The 21,035-nt window shown below is 44.5% G+C and overlaps 1 protein-coding gene across 1 annotated transcript; it reads right to left on the reverse strand.

The window, feature by feature from the left end:
- Positions 1–306: 306 nt before the first annotated feature.
- On the reverse strand, positions 307–18,054 carry Tex49 (testis expressed 49). Its single transcript, XM_040753876.1, has 4 exons — positions 17,879–18,054; positions 4,407–4,529; positions 1,059–1,203; positions 307–473 (listed from the first exon to the last, which is right to left on the reverse strand). The coding sequence occupies exons 1-4, from the start codon at positions 18,033–18,035 to the stop codon at positions 425–427; spliced, it is 474 nt and encodes a 157-aa protein (XP_040609810.1). The 5' UTR covers positions 18,036–18,054; the 3' UTR covers positions 307–424.
- Between the last annotated feature and the right edge of the window lie 2,981 nt (positions 18,055–21,035).

Genomic DNA, 21,035 nt, shown 5'->3' on the forward strand with positions numbered 1-21,035 from the left:
CTCTTGTCTCCGGGATCTCTGGGCCTCTTTCATCTGTGATCTAATGGCTTCCTGTGGTTTTCTGCCTGTCAGGATGAAGCTGCCAGCCCTACTGCTCAGGGCCTGTCAGCCCCAGGTGTTTACTCTGACCCCTGTCACGCATCAGGTCAGGACCCCTGTGGTTGTCCTCCCAGTGCTCAGGTCCCTTCACCCCTCTCACACCAACATCTGGCCTCATCCGGAACCTCACAGCTGCGCCCACAGGAGTCAGGGGCGCTGGAATAACCCTGCTGCCTCCCACCCCCAGGGTGAAGACGTGCCTTCCGGTTCAGTTTGTTTATTCTGCTTTCTCTATACCCTCCCCCCCCCAGCTTGAGGACTTGGCCATCTTCACCCCTCCTTGCACCCCTTCCAGCCTTCATCTCGTCCTGCAAGCCTGTCCTCCTCAGTATGGGGTGAAGGTTTTGTCATTGAGAATAGTATGGTCCATGTATCTGGAAAAGAGAGGAAGCATCCCAGATTCAGCCAGGCCAGGCTAAAGGGGAGGGTGTGTTCTTACAAATGGTCCTCACGACTCCCCCTGTGCAGCATGGGCATGGATGATGAAGGAGGGCCACCGAGGGCAACTGTTGCTGATGGATGTTGCTTGGATAGAAACATCCTCAGGAGACCACAGGGATGCTAGAGACATGTTCTGTGTCACCCATAAAGCAAAGCAGACAGATCTTAAACTATACTGTGTGGATACCACACTGCCCAGGGTCTGAGGCCCACTCTCCCTAATAAGACCCAAACCCCTTCTATTCTCTGACACCACTCCCCACCCCCTTTTCTATCTGAGACAGGGTCTCTCTATGTAGCTCTGACTGTCCTGGAACTCTATGTGGGCCAGCCTGGGCTCAAGCTCACAGATAACAGAGATCCATTTGCCCTTGCCTCCTGAGTGCTAGAATTAAAGGCTGCATCACTACACCAGGCCAATTCTCAGCTCTTATGTGGAGCTGAAACATGACTATGGGTTTCAGTGCAGGAGGAGAGAACTTCCTCTTGTCTCCCACCCTGACCCTTCTCAACCTGACCTGGTCATTGCGCTTTTAATGCGACAGTGGCGTGGAGCCCGGATCCATGGTGCTGTGTCCTCTGGGCGCACGCCTGGACTGTGGGTCCGCCAGAAGCTGAAGTTCTGAGCATCTGTCACTGGGACTCTGAAGACCTGATTGGGGACTGGTTCAGTTGAAAGAAAGGCAGGTTATTGAATTTCTCGTGTTTTTCTGTCTCAGGATAAAAAGCACAGTCCAGCAACTTGCTGTGACCAGTGCGAGAGGTCCTGGGAATGTGTTCACCACACCCTCCCTCTCTTCCGGATTCCAGCATCTCACACACTTCATGGTCAGATGGTTTAATCTTGGTGTTTCCTGTTGCTAAGTAAGCCCACCTCTAAGACGTGCCAAGATGGTGAGAAAATAAGTAGCAGGCCCATTGGGAAGTCTACAAGATGAGTCTACTGACTCAAGTGGCAGAGTTTGTTTTTGTTTTTTGAGAAAGTGTTTCTCTGTGTAGCCCTGGTTGTCCTGGAACTCCCTCTGTAGACCAGGCTGGCCTTGAACTCACAGAGATCTGCCTGGTTCTGCCTCCCGAGTGCTAGGATTAAAGGTGTGTGCCTTTTCTGAATTATCTTCTTCCATTTCATTTCCCTTGTCTGAACTAATGCTTTCCTTTGCTTATTCTAGGGAATTCCCTGAAACTAACCAATGACACCACCCCACTTTGAGATACCACACACAGATGTTATCATGTTGCTCAAAATATTGTATAAGGTGTTTGTGTGTGTGAAGGTGCACCTATACAGGTACTTGTATGTGCAGGTATACATAGAGGCCAGAGGTTCCCAAGGAGCCATCCAGAAAAGTCCTTCACTAAGACCTGGGGCTTAATGATTAGGCCATATTGGCTGGGCAACCAACCAACCCCAGAGGTACACTTGTCCCCTCCACAGCTCTGGAGTCCTGAGTGTACACTTTGGAACCTGGCTTTTTACATGGGTGTTGGGGATCAAACACAGGTCTTTATACTTGCAACATAAACACCTTCTTAACTGAACTGTCTCCTTAGGGTGTGTGTGTGTGTGTGTGTGTGTGTGTGTGTGTGTGTGGCTGATGCTGAGTGTCTTCCTCTATTGCTTTCCATCTAATGTTTTAATTAATTAATTTTTTTACTTTGGTTTTTGAAACAGGATCCCTTTACATGACCCTAGCTGTCATGGAACCTACTGTGTAGACCAGGCTAGCCTCAAACTCACAGGGATCTGCCTGTCTCTGCCTCCCAAGTGCTGGCATTAAAGATGTGCACCACTGTACCTTGCAAATTTTCTTTCTTTTTCTTCCTCCCTCCCTCCCTCACTGTTTTTACAAACAGGGTTTTTCTGTTCAACAACTCTGACTATCCTGGAACTCAATCTGTAGACCAGGCTGGCCTCAAACTCACAGGGATCTGCCTGTCTCTGCCTCCCAAGTGCTGGAATTAAAGACATGAGCTGCCATGCCCCACCAATTTTCATAATTTTAAGATCAAATTATGGTCTAATATTTTCTGGTTTGCTCTGTAGTCTTGAGAATTATTTAAGTCCTTAGTTCATTGACAAAATGTTACTTTTTTTTTTTTTGGTTTTTTTCGAGACAGGGTTTCTCTCTGGCTTTGGAGGCTGTCCTGGAACTTGCTTGGTAGTCCAGCCCAGCCTCGAACTCACAGAGATCCACCTGCCTCTGCCTCCCGAGTGCTGTGATTAAAGGCGTGCGCCACCAACGCCCGGCTAAAATGTTACATTTTTACCTAGTTATTTTCCTATTAGTTAATCATAAGCTTTAAATTATTTTTCCACTATTAGAAATAACTTGTACCCCCTTTTCTTATCTGTACCTGTTTTGATCTCTAAAATTTTTTGTTTAATTTTGGCCTAGCCTGTGATGAAGGCCTCTAATCTCAGTTACCTGGAAGGTTGAAGTAAGAGGACCACAAGTTCAAGCCTGAACAGTTTAGTGAAAACCCATCTTAAGCCGGGCTACACAGAGAAACCCTGTCTTAAAGCATTCCATTTATGTAATATTCTTATGATGACAAAAGAACAGAAATGAGCCGGGCGTTGGTGGCGCATGCCTTTAATCCCAGCACTCGGGAGGCAGAGGCAGGCGGATCTCTGTGAGCTCGAGGCTGGGCTGGACCGACAGCTTCCAAAACAATACAGAGAAACCCTGTCTCGTAAAACCAAAAAAAAAAAAAAAAAGAAAGAAAACCCATCTTAAAATAAGACTATAAAGAAGGACTGATGATATGTGTAACCCAAGGGTAGAGTGAAATTCTGTAGGGAGCTAATTTGAAGTAATTACAGAGTCACAGAGATATAAGAAATACTACTGGGAGATTCCCTGACCCTGAAAGGTGACAATTGGGACATTAATATACAAGACAAGAATTGTAAGAGACAATTCCCAAACATCCAGAGTTGCTATTCTGTAGCCTCTGGTACAGTGATCTGTTCAATTCTGTTTTTTTTTTTTTTTTTTTTTTTGGGACAGGGTTTCTCTGTGGCTTTGGAGGCTGTCCTGGAACTCGCTTGGTAATCCAGGCTGGTCTCGAACTCACAGAGATCTGCCTGCCCCTGCCTCCCGAGTGCTGTGATTAAAGGCGTGCGCCACCAACGCCCGGCTCATTTCTGTTCTTTTGTCATCATAAGAATATTACATAAATGGAATGCTTTGAGACAGGGTTTCTCTGTGTAGCTTTGTAGACCAGGCTGCCCTCAAACTCACAAAGATCTTTTTCTCTCTCTCTTTAAAAAATTTGTATGTGCATGTGTGTCTGTTGAGTATTTGCTACATTGTGGGAACCTGTGGAAGCCAGAAGAAAGTATCAAATCGCCTGGGGTTGGCATTACAGGAAGTTGTGAGCAGTCAAGTGGGTGCTTGGAACCAAACTCAGGTCTTGTGGAAGAGCATCAGGTGCTCTTAACCACTGAGTCATCTCTCAGCCCCAGGAATGGCTTTCTTTAGAGAACACACTCCCTGAAGGTTCCTACGTGATGCTGTATGCATTGAGAGTGTGTCCTACTTGCTTTTCTGGACAAAGTTGAAGAGCTCCCATTTTCAAGTGGTTGGGAGAAGTTAAATGACCAAAGGAACGTCCCCAAGGTCACCCAACTTGTTTGGTATTAAAGCTCAGTTTAAATTACTGGTGTTGGCTCTACTCCTTGGTGGTGCAGTGTGACAATACACCAGTACTTTCATTGTTTCAGCTTTGTGTCATTGTCCTCACAATTCTGAGAGCATGTTCATAAAACAACACAGCGTCCCCTTTTCCAATAACCATGTGACACCCTAGTCATTCTTTAGACACTCAGGCTTATTTCTTGTTGCCCACACCAAGATACTTACATGTTTTTAACAACACCTTCCGTACAGCTTCATGGTACCTCGAGTGGCTATTCTGGTGTATGGAGTAATTACCATCTTCTGAGACAATTGGGGGAAACCTAGAGGATACTGCATCCTTCTGGTCTGAAATGAGAAGGCTTGTTTTGAGTATTTGGCAAATGGGACTACTTTAGTCTTTGATTTCCTGGTCTCCATGCCAACAAGGTACATAGCAGGAATCCTTCTTAGCTCCCAGACACTCAGACACTCAATTCTCAGCATCCCAGGAGTCAAGTTATCAAGCCTGAGATAAAGCAGGGGGAGGAAGAACTCAGTGTTTGCAAGAATCCCTCGCCACTCCTCTCTGACTCCCAGATTTTGAGTGGCTTCCCACTGGACTCAGGATTCTGGACAGATATTTAGAACTGATGCAGGTGAAAAAAATGGCCTCTTATCTGGACATAGACTCTCCCGAGACTAACATGTTTGTAGAACTTCAATTGGGCTGAAAGGAGAAGAGCTTGTTAAATCTTGGAAGACCAGAGCGAGTTCCAGGACAGCCTCCAAGACAATACAGAGAAACCCTGTCTCGAAAAACCAAAAAAAAAATCTTGGAAGACAAGCAGTTTCTGGGCCTGAAGGAAGGTACGTCAGACTGCAGGATGGCTAGTGCTTCAGAAGTGCAGAGAGGTGCTAGAGTGATAGCTCAGAGGTTATGAGCACTGGCTGCTCTTCTAGAGGTCCTGAGTTCAATTCCCAGCAACCACATGGTGGCTTAGAACCATCTATATTAAGATCTGGTGCCTTCTTCTGGTGTGCAAGCATATATGCAGGCAGAACACTGTATACATAAAAAATAAATCTTAAAAAAGCTGGAGTGTGGGAGAGTGAGGGAGGTCTCTGTTGATTGGAACCTGGAATGCTAGGTGATATGGAGAAGGACAGGGGTGGGTGGGGGCCTGGGAGGGTTGTGTAGTGGGTAATGGTGTTCATCATTTTCAGAAATTGGCTCTTACAAAGCAGAGCTTGCATCTCACAAATGACCAGCTCTACCCCACCTGGCCTCTCAAAGCGATATGAAACAGGCTGGGCTTAAACACATCTGGATTTTAAGTTTCTTTGGAGACAACATCTCACTATGTAGCCCTGGCTGTTCTGGAACTCACTCTGTAGACCAGGCTGGCCTTGCACTCACAGAGATCTGCCTGCCTCTGCCTCCTGAGCCAGAGGCTGCAGGGAGGCAGTGTGCAGATAGAGCTGTTGCTAGCTCTGGTAACTGGGAGCAGCAGCATGGCATCTGTTCCTCCCTCAGCACACAGAACTCTGTACTTGGTGCCAGCAGTGCCCACCATAATGTCCAGGGCATTAGTGTCTGTCTGCACCTCAGAACCCTGAAGAGGAGTGGGTTGTGACAACTTCAAGATGTAGAACAGCATGACTTGGTCAGGGGGTGAAAAGAAGGATGTTGTCCAGGGTTGCTCCAAGATTTCTTCTGACTGTTCCACGCATGTGTCACCTATGCCATAAAGAGGGGCTAGATCACCTTGTCCCTTCTCTCCAAGCCCTAATAAGACCCAGATCGTCATCTTCCGTTCCAAGTGTCTCTGTTCTGTTCTCACAGAGCCGTGGCTCTGAGGCACTCTCTCCCATTCTTACTCTTCCTTCTTAGTGCTTGTCAGGGACGAGATCAGTGGAGACCATCGAAGATTGCTGCCTCATCTCAAGGGTGAGGGTGCTACTTCTGTTGTGGAGTTCTCTTCCAAATCCTAGTTGTTTCCCTCTTTTCCCTCCCCTGGCCTCACTCATTCGTCATCTCTATCCTCCCTTCTCTTTTCTGTCCTCCAAAGGAAATCTTGAATGTTTGATAACCAATAAGACACCTCCAGAGTGACGTGAAGTTTGAATGTCCCCTCTGTGAAGCTGAAGACGTAAGAGGGGTTGGAAGTCCTGAAAGCTTTGTGGGAGCGCCGTTCTGGGATGCTGGCCTGTAGCAGGCGATGATCTGCACTTAACTGTAGGTTCCAGCAATGAAAGGTCATTTCCTGGAAATGGTATCATTTGGGCCTGGTTGTTCAACTTTAAGCAAGGTAAAAGTAGTAATATGCCCATGGAAAAATAGCGGTGGATTGAGGATAGCAGGCGTATTTCTAGTGGGTGTCAGGATCTGGGTTGAGAGTAAATTGTGGTTCTAAATGCAGGAGACAGCAAGAGTGCCGTCTGGTCCTTAGGCATCAGACTGTGCTTAAGATACAACCAGATGATGTTCTCTGGTATTTGAAAGAGTCCAAGCAGCAGGCTCCCAGCTTCCCATATGGACGGTGGCCACGTCTGGTGTCTGCGAGACAGTCTCACCCACTTGGATGCCTGCCACTTGACTCAAGCATATACCTTGCTCCTTGGGTTGGTTTGATTTTGTCTTTCATTTTTCTTTTGGTCAAACTGGGAGATATTCTTGGTTTTATAGTGTCCCCCCAAAATGTCCAGGTTTGAAAAGGTGCCTGCGATGAAGGGTGGCAAGGGTGGGTAAGAAACATGTCAAGGTGGACAGTAGTGTCACACGCCTTTAATCCCAGCGGCAGGCAGATCTCTATGAGTTTGAGGCCAGCCTGGTCTACAGAGTGAGTTCCAGGACAGCCAAGGCTACATAGAGAAACCCTGTCTCAAAAACACAAACAAACACACAAACAAAAGCCCCAACAACAACAAAAAAGAAAAATATCATGGTTACTGAGGAATGTTCTCTGAATAGGACACGATGAGTCAGCTCCACTGTGATGGGAGAGCTGAACCAAAATCTTGTGGTACAACAGAGGTTCTTCACACAGCTAGTTGATGCCCTGTCCTGAATGGTGCTTGGGAACTCGGAATGACTATAAATAGCTTCTTTTAGAATTGGGCCATAACTTGGGGTTTTCCATAAAGCCACATTTAATGCTTTGACTGCACTTTGAAAACAACCTTGGTAATATGAGAGTACCTGGGTGGATCTTGTACTCATCCTAGTTAACGGAGGCAGAGTTTTCAGTACTATAGGCTATCCTTGAGCCAGCAGTGATCCTAGAGTCTAATTATCTACTACTTGGCTCATGGCTTCTGTTGGAACCCAGGCTGGTTGGGTCCAGTATTTCTAGCTGAAGAATACAGTCTCAGTGACTCCCTGAACTCTGACTTCTAGATGTTGGTTCCAGGTTCTTGGGTCATAACAATGACAGTATCCAACACATTATTTGCACTTGTCTTGACATGCTGGTTTACAGAAATCATACAAGATTGGGATGAGAGAAAATGCTGGCATTGTATGCAAGAATATAATGGTTCCTGAGCTGCCTGGCTGGCGCAGCAGTTATGAGTGTTAGATTGCTGTGCTGACCCTTGTTGCGCTAACACATGAGAACCAGAGTTCATATCCTCACACCCATGAAAAGGCTAGATGTAGCCCCGTGCATGCCTGTAACTCCAGCACTGAGGGGACAAAAATGGGGTTGCTGATACTTGTTGGCTGCAATCCTAGACAAAAGGTAGGAGCTCCAAGTTCAAGAGCCTCTGTCTCAGAGGAACAAGGTAGAAATAGGACATTCGGTGCCCTCCTCTGGCTTCCATGTAAGCACAGGCATACTCATTCATACATATATGTACATACACTATATATATATAAAGCACACATATGTATGCAGTTTCTTTTTAATTTGAAAAATGAGGGGGCTAGAAAGATGGCTCAGCAGTTGAGAGCACTGGCTGCTCTTCCAGAGGACCTGAGTTCAATTCCCAGTAACCACATGGTGGTTCACAACTGTCTGTAACTTCAGATCTAGGGGATCTGACACCCTTACACAGACATATGTACAGGCAAAACACCAATGTGCATAAACTAAAAATAAATAACTTTTAAAAAAGAAAAATGAGTCGGGTGTTGGTGCCACATGCCTTTAATCCCAGCACTTGGGAGGCAGAGGCAGGAGGATCTTTGTGAGTTCGAGACCAGCCTGGTCTACAAGAGCTAGTTCCAGGGCAGCCTCCAAAGCCACAGAGAAAATAAAGAAAAATGACCCCTATCTACAAGATCATATCAGATGGTAGTATTAATCATTGAAATTGACCTGGGCATATTAAAATGGTTTGCTGACGTTTGTTTGAAGGGCTGTCTTGTACTTACTGTCTTCCTTGATGCGAGGGAATTATCTGTGCTTTGGGGAGTGGACATGAGCCCAGGGAACCAGATCCTCAGCTATGTTTTCCAGATGGGGCCAGCTCTTTGCCTTTGCAACTTTGGTGGCACGTCTGCTGACTCTGAGTGCAGGGACGGCAGATGGGGCATGAGCAGCACAAGGACGTAGGTAAAGCAGATTCTCTAGAGATAAAGATTGCTAACACTAATGCACCCTGCACAGCTCTTTAAAGTAGAAGCCATCATTTAACAAAAGGAGCCAGAGACACAGAGAAGTTTAGTCATTTGCCTGAGGTCACAGACTCACACGTGGCAGGAACATACGTTTGTCCAGAGTAGCTCTGGGGACCTGATTCTTCCTGACTGCTCCCTGAAATATCGAGACTTCCAGGAGAGATGGTCAATTAGACTGGAAACATCAGTCTCCTTACCGATGTGCATAACTGAGTGGGGGATTTCAGCAAGCATGTCTGCTCGCCTGGAACAGACATGAGTTGGATAGGGGATATGGCATCACTTCCTTGATCCAGAGGGAGAGCCCAAGCTCTCTGGGCTTTTCTGGACATAGGATGTAATTAAAGTCAGCACTGGAAGCAGAAAGGGCTGGGACTTGTCATTCTTGCAGTGAGCTGGAACAGCCTCACTGGAGAAGAGCAGTGTGAAAAGGCTGAGTCCTTGTAGGAAAAGTGGCCTGTCTGCTGTCTATAGACAAAGTCACCATTGTCACCACCATGGAGGCAGGCCCATTCCGAGGCTTCAACATTGGTTGTGATTAGCATGAACATCTTTCCATCTAGTTTCATGGGGATGAAATTTGGTGGCCCACAGCAGTTAAAAGTAAGTCTAGGTTTTCTAGATACAGTTCCATAAGGTTGCTGTATACATTGCAAAAGCAGAGGGTCTCTGGCCAAGTTCATGGTTGACTGAACTGCCATCCGTGCTCCTGTTTGAAAGGCTAGAACTATAGTGCCCTCTGCTGGAGTACACAGGGGGCATAGTTTGTCTCCCAGCAATATATTGTCACAACCCAGGCATCTCAGAGAGAGCAAGAAGCCTAGAAGATTAAGTAGAGGACATTGCAGGCAGGGTTAGAAAAGTGGCTCCCTCCCTCCTTCCCTGTCATCCCCCCTCTGTGTGTGTGTGTGTGTGTGTGTGTGTGTGTGTGTGTGTGTGTGTGTGTGTAGGTCAAGGGACAACCTTGGGTGTCGGTTCTTGCCTTTGTTAGAGACAAGGTCTCTTTTGTTCACCTCTTCATACACCACTGAACTGAACCATGTGCTACCACAAATTCTCCTGTCTCTGCCATAGGGGTGTGATAGGAGTGTGCACTGACTACACCAGGCTTTTATGTGGGTTCCATCTGGGGATTGAAACTCAGGTCATTAGGTTTTCCTTACAAGTGCTTTACCCACCGAGCCATCCCGCCACTGCATTTATGCTCTACATTTAAATAATTAAGTTACATGTGTCCTAGAACTCACTGCATAGCCTGGATTGCCCTTTCGGTCTTTCCTGCCCCAGCCTCCCAAGTGCTGGGATTACAGGCATGAGTCATCACACATGGCTCACAGTGCTTAATCTCTGCAACAAAAAAGGTAGACGCTATCTCCATTTACAGGAGAGGGAACGGAAGCACTGCAAATTTGCAGTTAGCACACTACACACTGATGAAACCAGGGCTCTGCCATTAAGGATAGATGAATGTAGCACGAATTCTAGTTGGCATTAATAAAAACCCAGAGCCAGATATTGGGATTAAAACTGAAGGTCAGAGAAGCAAAGCAGCCAGCCACTAGAGAGTGCTCACCTCTACCAATATCAGACCGAAAGGGGTGATCCGCCAACCTCAGACTACTCACAGAGCTCCTGTCTCCTCCTGCCTTACATTCCTCTCTAGTGCTGGGATTAAAGGTGTGGGATCGCAAATGCTGAGATAACCTTTGTGTGAGCTGTTTCTCCTTAGATTGGATCACTTTTGTGTAGCTCAGGGTGGTCTTGAACTCAGAGAGATCCCCCTGCCTCTGCCTCCCGAGTGCTGGGATTAAAGGTGTACACCACCACCTCCCGGTGGTTTGCATATTTTTTTAAAAGCCTTGTTTTTTGTTTTATATGTATGTGTGTGCCTGAGTGTATGTACACCATGCAGTGTCTATGGAGGCCAGAGGACATCAGGATTTCCTGGAACTGGAGTTATAGACAGTTGTGAGCTGCCATGTGGGTGATGAGAATTGAACTCACGTCCTCAGGAAGAGCAGTCAGTTATCTTAACCACTGAGCCACCTCTCCAAGCCCTGTATTTTTCTTTTAATCAGGAGGAAAAGAAGGGAAGGGTTCAGGGACTGGGAGACTATCTGACTGCATGCCTTGACTCACCTCTGTGAGTTTTCATTATGTGTATAACAAGGGAACATGGAGGAAGCTCTTTTGAGTTGAATGTTTAATACACTCACACCCACTAGGAAAGGAAAAAAACCCATCCTTAAAAAAACTTGTGATAAAAATATACCACGGTAGTAAGAGTGTTAGGGAAGAGGAGCGACTATGAATAGGTTCGCTTACATCATTGTTGGGGAAGGGCTGGCTGAGGGGCCAAGGCAGAACGAGGCTGAAGTAAGCTTGTAGAACAGGTTGAAGAGCTAGTGCTGGGATTAAAGGTGTGCACCACCACCGCCCATCCCAGAAAATGTTAAGTAACTATTATAACCTATTGCTATAATTGTCTTATTAGTTACTATTAATCTCTTACGTATAAAGAAAAATTTAAAACAGGTAGAGTTTATGTATATATGGGGAAAAACAGCATATGTAGGGTTTGACACTGTTCAGTTTCTAGGTTTTCACTACAGATCTTGAGATACCACCTCCTACATAATTAGAAACTACAATAGGACTGGAGTGATGGCTCAGAGGTTAAGAGCACTGACTGCTGCTATTCCAGAGGTCCTGAATTCAATTCCCAGCAACCACATGGTGGCTCACAACCATCTACGATGGGATCTGATGCCTTCTTCTGGCATGCAGGTGAACATGCAGATAGGGTATCATATACAAGAAATTAATTAATTAATTAATTAAAAAATGAAGCTACAGTAATGATCAAGCCAAGATGCTCTGACACCTTCTGATAATCTTTCAGAAGGTATGTTTACTTCCTCTTTCCTTGAGGCTTGGTTTAGTGACTTCTAAGAAGATGGGTTAATTAATGTTGCCACTGTAATAAAATGCCTGAGGTAATCAACATAAATAGAGCAAAGGTTTTATTTTGGCTCTCAGGTTTGGGTGCTCTGGTTGATGATTACTTGACTGTGTATCTCCTTGGTGAAGCAATACATTATGGTAGGGTTGCACAATGGAGCAAAACCACTTACCTCATTGCTAAGGAGCAAAAGAGGAAGAGACAGGGATTCCATAATTACCTTGAGCACTCCCAATGAGCTAAAGATCTAGTATTAGTCACCCCTAAGGTTCATTCATCTCTCTATTGTGCCACACAGAAAACTAAACCTTTAAATCCATGGAGCTCAGAGGGACATTTAAGACTCAAAGGCAAGCGGTGGTGGCGCACACCTTTAATCCCAGTGGCAGAGGCAGGCAGATCTCTGTGACTTTGAGGCCATCATGGTCCACAGAGAGAGTTCCAGGACAGGCTCCAAAACAATACAGAGAAACCCTATCTCAAAAAACAACAAAAAGACCCAAAGAACTGTACAATAGAAAAGATAGAAATGACCATTATTTCTGAGACTAATACATAAAAACTCACTTGTGTTCTCTCTCTCTGTATGTATGTATGTATGTATGTATCTACCTACCTACCTACCTACCTACCTACCTACCTACCTACCTATCACATCAAGGGACAGTTAGCAACCTTAGAAACATTTAGGCAGCCTAAGGGGTGACCCATACAGAGATACTCTGATTTGTCTTGTTAATTGCTAGAAAGGCTTTGGCCTCCAGACAAGCCATGGCTCCTCTTGTCTGGCCCTGAATCTGGCCACATATGATTGCTGTTCCTGATATCCTGTCTGCAGCTGTAAGAGAGACCCTGACACAGCTAAGCTGTCCTGAACCTGACTCTGTAACTGGGGAGAGACATGTTATAGGTTTAGGTCTGTTTTAGGTAAGTTGTTACACAGTAATAGATAGTAAACAGTGACAGTTGGAAAGATGATATTGAAGAAGCCTAACGAATAAGCAATAATAAAAATATGTAGGAAGATTTAATAAGTTAGATGATCAACTCAGGAGGTTTCGTAGCTTACAAATGAGAACTTGAAAAGGGTAGGAGTGAGGAAACAGTATTCCTCGGGGAGGATGGGCTAGGCTTTTAGGATGGAAGAGCCGCTACTGTCTCCCACAATCATGACAGAAGAGCTGCACCCATTCCATCACTCCAGCGGTTTAGGACACCGGGGAATGGAAATCATGAGGTTTCAGCAAAAAAGGCATCTAACTGGAAACTAGAATAGTAAAGCTACCCCTTCAAAATGTCCAGCCTAGAACTCTACATCTGGAGAACTGTATGTATGAGGCTTGAAGAAAGTCACTCTATGTTCATAAATATAACTCTTACACATAAAGCAAATAGTTTCTCATTAAACTCTAGCTAGTTGCTCTTGCAGAGGACCTGGGTTCAGTTCCTGGTACCTACATGGTAGCTAAGAACTGTCTTGTAATTCCAATTCTAGAGAACCCAATGCCTTCCTCTGGCCTCTGGTTCACAAATCTATAAATAGGCAAAGCTCTCATGCCTGTAAAATAAAAACCAAGGAAAATTATTAAGTGGAAAATCTTTTTTGTTGGTTTGAGACAGGGTCAGTCTGTTGGCCAACCTTCACTTTGTGGCCCAGGCTGGCCTTGAATTTGTTGCCTCCAGCCTACTCTCCTAAATTCTATCATTACGGATATGAGCCACCACACCTGCTTCCTATGTCCATGTATCTGTGTGTATGCGATATATGCATATGTACGAAAGTGTGTGCACTTGTGTGTGTGCATATGTGCGGGTATGTATCTCTGTGCCTATGTGTTTTAGTGTGCATGTGAATGTGTGTGCATCTGCATGCATATGTGTGTGGGTGTGTGTGTGTGTGAAAGGCAGAGGACTTCAGGTATCTTTTATTGCTCTCTGCCTTAATTTTTAAAATTAAATGTTTATATGTATGAGTGATGAACCTGCATGTATGTCTGTGCATCTTTTGTGTGCCTGCAGAGACCAGGAGAGAGTTGGATCTGCTGGGCTGGAATTAGATAGAGATGGTTATGAGCTGCCATATGGGTGTTGGGAATCCAACCAGGTCCTCAGCAAGAGCATCTCTGAGGTATCCCTCCAGCTCCCTCCACTTTAATATTTTGAGACATAGTCTCTCAGTGAACCTGGACCTCACCACTCTAGTTAAGGCTGGCCCTTCGGATCTGCCTGTCTCTATGTCCCCCAGTGTAGGGTTTACAGTTGTGCTCACTGTGATATGTGGATGCTGAGGATTCAAACTCAGTTCCTCATGTGATATGTCCATGTTTTCACAGCAAACACTTTATCATGGTCAGCCATCTGGAATGTATAAAATTGGAGCTGGACGAAGTAAGCAGTGGGCAGGAGTAATATATTTGAAGTCCAGTCTTTACTCTAGCCTTAAATTCTATCTATGTCACCAATTTGGCCAAAGCACTGGACACTCAGGCTACAACACCAGAGTGGGTAAATAGGAGCATCTCATAGACGACTGTCCCAGTCAGGGTCACTATTGCTGATGAATCACTATGACCAAAGCAATTTGGGGAGGAAAGCATTTATTTGGCTTATACTTTCAATCATAGTACATCACTGAGGGAAGTTGGCTTAGGAACCTGAGGCAGGAGCTGATGCAGAGGCCACAGAGGAGTGCTGCTTACTGGCTTGCTTGCTCCCTTTGGCTTGGGCAGTCTGTTTTGTTTTGCTTTTTGGTGAGCCTCGAACTCACAAAGATCCGCCTGCCTCTGCCTCCCGAGTGCTGCTATTAAAGGCGTCAACACCCAGCATCTGCATGCTTTCTTTCCTTTTTTTTACATCTTGTTTATTTATTTATTTATTTATTTATTTATTTAGTTATTTATTTATTTATTACATATAATCTTCTGGCTACATGCCAGCAGAGGGCACCAGATCTCATTCAAGGTGGCTGTGAGCCACCATGTGGTTACTGGGAATTGAACTCAAGACCTCTGGAAGAACAGTCACTGCTCTTAACCGGTAAGCCACCTCTTCAGCCCCTCCTTTTTTTTTTTTAAGATTTATTTATTTATTATGTATACAATGTTCTGCCTACATGTATCGATGCAAGCCAGAAGAGGGCACCAGATCTCATTACAGATGATTGTGAGCCACCATGTGGTTGCTGGGAATTAAACTCAGGACCTCTGGAAGAGCAGCCACTGCTCTTAAACTCTGAGCCATCTCTCCAGCCCATCAGCATGCTTTCTTATGGAACCCAGGACCATCAGCCCAGGATGACACCACTCACAATGGGCTGGGCCCTTTCCCATCAGCACTAATTAAGAAACAGCCCTACAGCTAAATTATTTATTTATTGGTTTTTTGAGACAGGCTTTCTCTGTAGCTTTGGAGACTGTCCTGGAACTCACTCTGTAGACCAGGCTGGCCTTGAACTCACAGAGATCTGTCTGCCTCTATGTCCCGAGTGATGGGATTAAAGGTGTGCACCACCAATGCCCAGCCCTACAACTAGATGCTATGGAGGCATTTTCTCAATTGAAGTTTTCTTCCAGACAACTCTACCTTGTGTTAAGTTGGCATATTTCATTGTTCTATGGCCCTAGCTTCCTCTTTCCACCATGTTTTCTATTGTAACTGAGGACCAGCTTCTAATACTGCTATTGCCAAATCTTTCCAGTCTTGAGGGATGATTCTGTTCTGAGTTGCCTATGAATTTAATATCTGCTTCCCATAAGGTGATACATATCATAAGAAATGACCACTTTCTTAAGTCTCCTCAAAGCTAATATTTCTATAGGATTCCACTTAACTTCTTTATAACATTGATGTGTCTATCATCTGCTGGTCATTCTTGTATAGTAACTAGATAAACTAAAGTTGGTTTTCTAACAACCTGGAGCCTCCCTCTTCAGTTTCATCCTGTGGTAGGTTCTTGTCTAAATTCCTCTATGTCTGAGTAATTTTCTTATTTTCATTTACAAGTCTTTCTGAGGCTTGTATCTTGTCAATCCACTTTCATATTTGGCACAATTATCAAACCACTTTTCATATTTGCCACAAAGCCACTCTGGCTATTAAGGATAAATTATGAATTACCAGACTGATAGTAATTATAATTGTTATTATGTCAATCTCAGTGAAGTAATTTATCTTTTAATTTTCTGCTTCTATTTTAAACCCATCTAATGTAGCATTATACAGGGTCCTAACGCCCTGTGTTGTGATTTTTTTCCCCATCCATAACGTGGGAAAGATTTTTCCTTTTAATATTACTTGCTTGAGGACTTCCTAGGTTTCTTACCAAATCTGATGGCTTCTCAGTTTGTCCACAGCTGATGTGATTTCTCTGTATTATTGTGCCATGAGTTGGAGTGCCAAATGTTTTTTGTTTGTGAACTGGAGTGCCAAATTTGTTTGTTTGTTTGAGACAGGGTTTTTCTGTGTAGCCCTGGCTGTCCTGGAACTAGCTCTGAAGACCAGACTGACCTCAGACTCATATAGAGATCCACCTGCCTGTCTGTTCACTTCCTGTAAATTGGTTGCCTACTCTGCCTCTTGAACTATGGTTGACTTTATTTAACCCTGTTTATAATATTCAAGCAGAAAGCTTTTGGATTAAAGGTGTGTTGCTAGGGCTGAGCCACACCACAACTAGAAACAGGTTTTTCCAGTAAATAACACAATGTGATAAAAAACCCTGCAACATCTCTAGGAGGCATGGCAGGCATTATAAATATAATGCAAATCAAACATACACTCAAATTCTTCATCAGTTCCCTATAAAATTAAAATGTTTCTCAAGGTTGGTAGCATCTTCAGTGGCCTTGACCTTGTTTTAAGGCCTGCATCCTAGTACTTTACCTTTCTTCATGCCCAAGGCCTTGGACTTTACTTAATATGAATGGAAGTTTCTATTCCTTCTTCAGTGTTAATTCCCTTCTTGTTTATCTGATTAACTCCAATCAACCTTTTACACTTGGTTCAGGAAATGTCTCTGGAATCTCCCTCCCTCCTTTATTTTCCAAAACCTATAGTATCAGGTATTTATTCCTTTGAGTTTGAGAGTCCATATTTAATTTAATCATATACTATGCATATTACAAATTTTGTATAATTTATCTTCCTCATCAGATAGTCAGCTACTCTATAGTTTACTATAATGGCTATTCTTGGTTGTCAACTTGACTATGTCTGGAATGAACTACAATCCAGAAATGGAGGGTACACTTGTGATCTGGATCTTTTTATTTTTTTATTTTTTGGTTTTTTTTTCGAGACAGGGTTTCTCTGTGTTGTTTTGGAGCCTTTCCTGGAACTCGCTCGGTAGACCAGGCTTGGTCTTGAACTCACAGAGATCCACCTGCCTTTGCCTCCCGAGTGCTGGGATTAAAGGCTTGTGCCACCACCGCCCGGTGTGATCTGGATCTTGAGGCTGGAAGACACAGGCTTTTGATCCAGATGACACATTCCTTTATCCAGATCCTGAGGTAGTAAGGCACACCTTTGACCTGGGCTATACCTTCTGCTGGAGGCCTATATAAGGACATTGGACGAAGGAAGGGTTCATGCATTCTTACCCTGCTTGCCCTCTCCTTCCCAGCAAATCCATTTCTTCACTAGCATTGGAGCCTACTTCAGGATTCCAGCTACAGGGAAGACCAACTGAGACATCCAGCCTTGTGGGCCTGAGCACTCCTTGGACTTCCATTCATAGCTAACCAGTGTTGGGTTAGTTGGGCTGCAGCCTGTTAGTCATGGTAATAAATTCCCTTTATATATGTAGACATAGAGCAACTCATTCTGTAAGTTCTGTTATAGGGGCCTTCTTCCATCCATCTTTGTATCCTTAGTCACCAAGGTAAAGCACAGACCCATGATTAGTGGGTGGTGAATGCTGGCTAAATCAATTATATTATTTGGTTGAACCAATTACGTATCCTAATGAGAATATGAAATACCTGAAAGTGAAGCTGGATGGCCTCTGTCCCTGCTGTGTAAATTTCACTATGGTAGTAACTGGTAATGACTGATACATGTCTAACCCTTCCAGAAAGGGAAATGTCTGGCAAGTGTCGGAAAGGCCCTGTATCCCACTGTGCCAAATCTCCTTACCTGTTCCTTCAGTTGTGGTTTTCTTTTTATGTCGAAAGTAATGCTGATATCCTAGCAGATGCAAGTTGAAGAAAGCCATCCCAACGCCTCTTTTCAGAATGTCTACTCTGGAGTGCTGAGTTCTAGTAACCATGGTAATGTCTTGAAGAATTGCCATGACTGACGTTTGCTTTGTCCTATGAGGCACAGGATTTATAGGTCACCATGGAGTTGGGATTGAGTGGGCTAAATAATTCAAGGAAACTTGAGGAGTCAAATATGATTACCGACTGGGTGTTGGTGGCGCACGCCTTTAATCCCAGCACTCGGGAGGAAGAGGCAGGAGGATCTCTGTGAGTTCGAGGCCAGTCTGCTGTACAGATCATGTTCCAGGACAGTCAGAGCTACACAGAGAAACCCTATCCTGAAGAACACCAAACCAAACCAAACCCCAAAACCAAACAACCAATATTTTTTTATTCTTTGAAAATTTCATAATCTGTGTAACGTACATTGATCATGTACATCCTCCACTACTTCCTTTCAACTATCCCAAATGCCCTCCATCTTGTCTCCTTCCTAACTTCTCTAGTAGCTCTGGCTGTCCTAGAACTCACTGTGTAGACCAGGCTGGCCTTGAACTCAGAGATCTGCCAGTTCTGCCTCCTAAGAGATGGGCTTAAAGGCGAGTGCCACTATGCCCCACCTACTTCTCAAGTTATTTTAAATTCCTAATCTTAAAATCCCCAAATTCCAACATGAGTACCTGGTTCTGATGCTTCCAGATTTTGTATTTCTTGTTTTTTAAGCTTGAACAGAACATATTACATAAGGCTCAGGGTCAGAGATGGTTACTGTTTGTTGTAGATGCAGTGTCTCTCCTGAGGTCCTTGCTTTCGGTCTCCCCTGCTATCCTTGATTTTCCTTGCTTTCTTTAGGTTTATTGCACTGCAAAAGAGCCATGTGTCTGAGAACAGCAAGACTGCCTTGATGCTCCAACAGGGTCTGAGCCTTGCAATTCTTTCAGTTGCCATCCTGTTGTTATACTGGAATTTTATGTATGTAAGACTGGAGGACTTGGGAGTATTTTGTAATTTTATTATTAGGTTGTTGCCCAGTCTTGTATGTTTATGTAGTATTATGTGTGTGCACGAGTGTGAACATACATGTGAAGGCTAGAGGTTGACGTTAGGTCTCTTTTTCTATTGTTTTCCATTTTATTTATTTATTTATTTATTTATTTATTTATTTATATGTATTTATTTATTTTTGAGGCAGAGTTTCTCTGTGTAGCCTTGGCTGTCCTGGAACTCATTCTGCAGACCAGGCTGGCCTCTAACTCACAGAGACCCACTTGCCTGTGTCTCCCAAGTACTGGGACTAAAGGTGTGTGCCACCACTGCCGGGCTATTTATTTTGTAAAACAGGGTGTCTCTACATAAGCTTGCCTGACCTGGAACTCACTAATGTAGACTAGATGGACCTTGAACTCTGAGAGATGGGCCTCCTTCTTGAATACTGGTATTAAAAAGGCATGCCCTATCCTGCCTACCCCACCCCCTTTGAGGCAGGGCCTCTTACTGCCTAGACTATCTGGCTAACAAACCCAGGATTCCTCTTTCTCTGTCTCCCCAGTTCTGGGGCTACTGGTGAGGCACCAGTTTTTTTCCGTGTGTCCTGGAGATCTGAACTTGGGTTCTCATCCTTACGCACAAGGATAACACTGGCTCCCTAGCAGGACTTCAGTCTGCTGAGCTCGGTTTCCCACTGGGCAGTGATCTTACAAATATTTCTGCTACCTTACATAGTAGAGCAAGGGTAGAAAAGGCTGAAGCTGGCTAATGCCTTTCTCTCATGGTTATACTTTGGTAAAACTCAAGTTTTGTTTAAAAAGTTTCATCTGAGGGTCAGTGAGATGGCTCCATGGGTAAAGGTGACCGTGTTCAAGCTCTGGATCCCACAGAATGAAAATCTTAACGTTGCCCTCTTCCCTCTCTCTTTATGGGGTGGCATGTGCAACCCTGCATGCACAGGCGTATGTACATGTACACACTAATTGGGGGGAGGGGTTGCTTTGTTTTTCAAGACAGGGTTTCTCTTGAAACAGTCCTGGCTGTCCTGAAACTCACTCTGTAGATCTCAAACTCAGAGATCCACTTCCCTCGGCCTCCTGAGAGCTAGAAGTAAAGGTGTGCTCCACCACCACCCTGCCTACGCATTAATTAAAAAAAAATTTCCTTAACCAATCTTTTTCTCCCTATCATTTACTTACTTATTTATAGACAGGATCACTATGTAGTCCTGGCTCTTGATATGTATCCGAGGGTAGCATTGAATTCACAGAAATCCTCCTGCTTCTGCTTCCCCAGTGGTGGGATTAGAGGTGTGTGCCACCATGCCCAGCTTTATTTTTGAGACAGGTTCTCACTATGTAGACCAGGCTGGCCTTGAACTCATATAGACACAGCTGCTTTTACCTCGGAGTGCCGGGATCAGAGGTGTGCACCACTAACAGGCCTAGAGTAGATCCTTAGGGACAAGAATGCTGGATGTATTTCACAATGCTTTTTTTCTTCCTGCTTGTTAGAAACAAGAACGACTTTTTTTTTTTTTTTTTTGGTGTGGTTTGGTTTTTCTAAACAGGGTTTCTCTTTCTCTCGGAGCCTGTCATGGAACTTGATTTGCAGAACAGGCTGGCCTGGAACTCAAGAGATCCGCCTGCCTCTGCCTCCTGAGTGCTGGGATCAAAGGTGTGGTGGGACTTTTCTAACAATGAGAACTTGGTGAGGCTCCTATAGACATAACACAAAAGTGAGGAATCCATTGAGGATGACCTCCAAGAACTTTTTTTTTTTGAGACAGGCTCTATTAAGTAGCTCTGTCTGGAACTCACTCTGTAGACCAGGCTAGCCTCAAACTCAAATCAGCTTCCCTCAGGGATTAAAGGTGTGTGCCTGGAATTTACTTTGTAGATCTGGATGGCTTTGAACTTTGATCTTCCTGCCTCTGCCTCCTGAGTGTGTGGGTTAAAGGGACACACTGCTATCAATTGCCCTAAATCACTAATATCTTACAGACACAATGAGCTTGATAGGCATGGAAGAACAGGTGGGAAGTTGAGCCCAGAGTTCACAAGGTCAGTGCCTGCCTGGGTTATAAAGCAAACTCAAGACTAACT

Source organism: Mesocricetus auratus, unplaced genomic scaffold (assembly GCF_017639785.1).
Source record: "Mesocricetus auratus isolate SY011 unplaced genomic scaffold, BCM_Maur_2.0 Super-Scaffold_100010, whole genome shotgun sequence".
Lineage (NCBI taxonomy): Eukaryota > Metazoa > Chordata > Mammalia > Rodentia > Cricetidae > Mesocricetus > Mesocricetus auratus.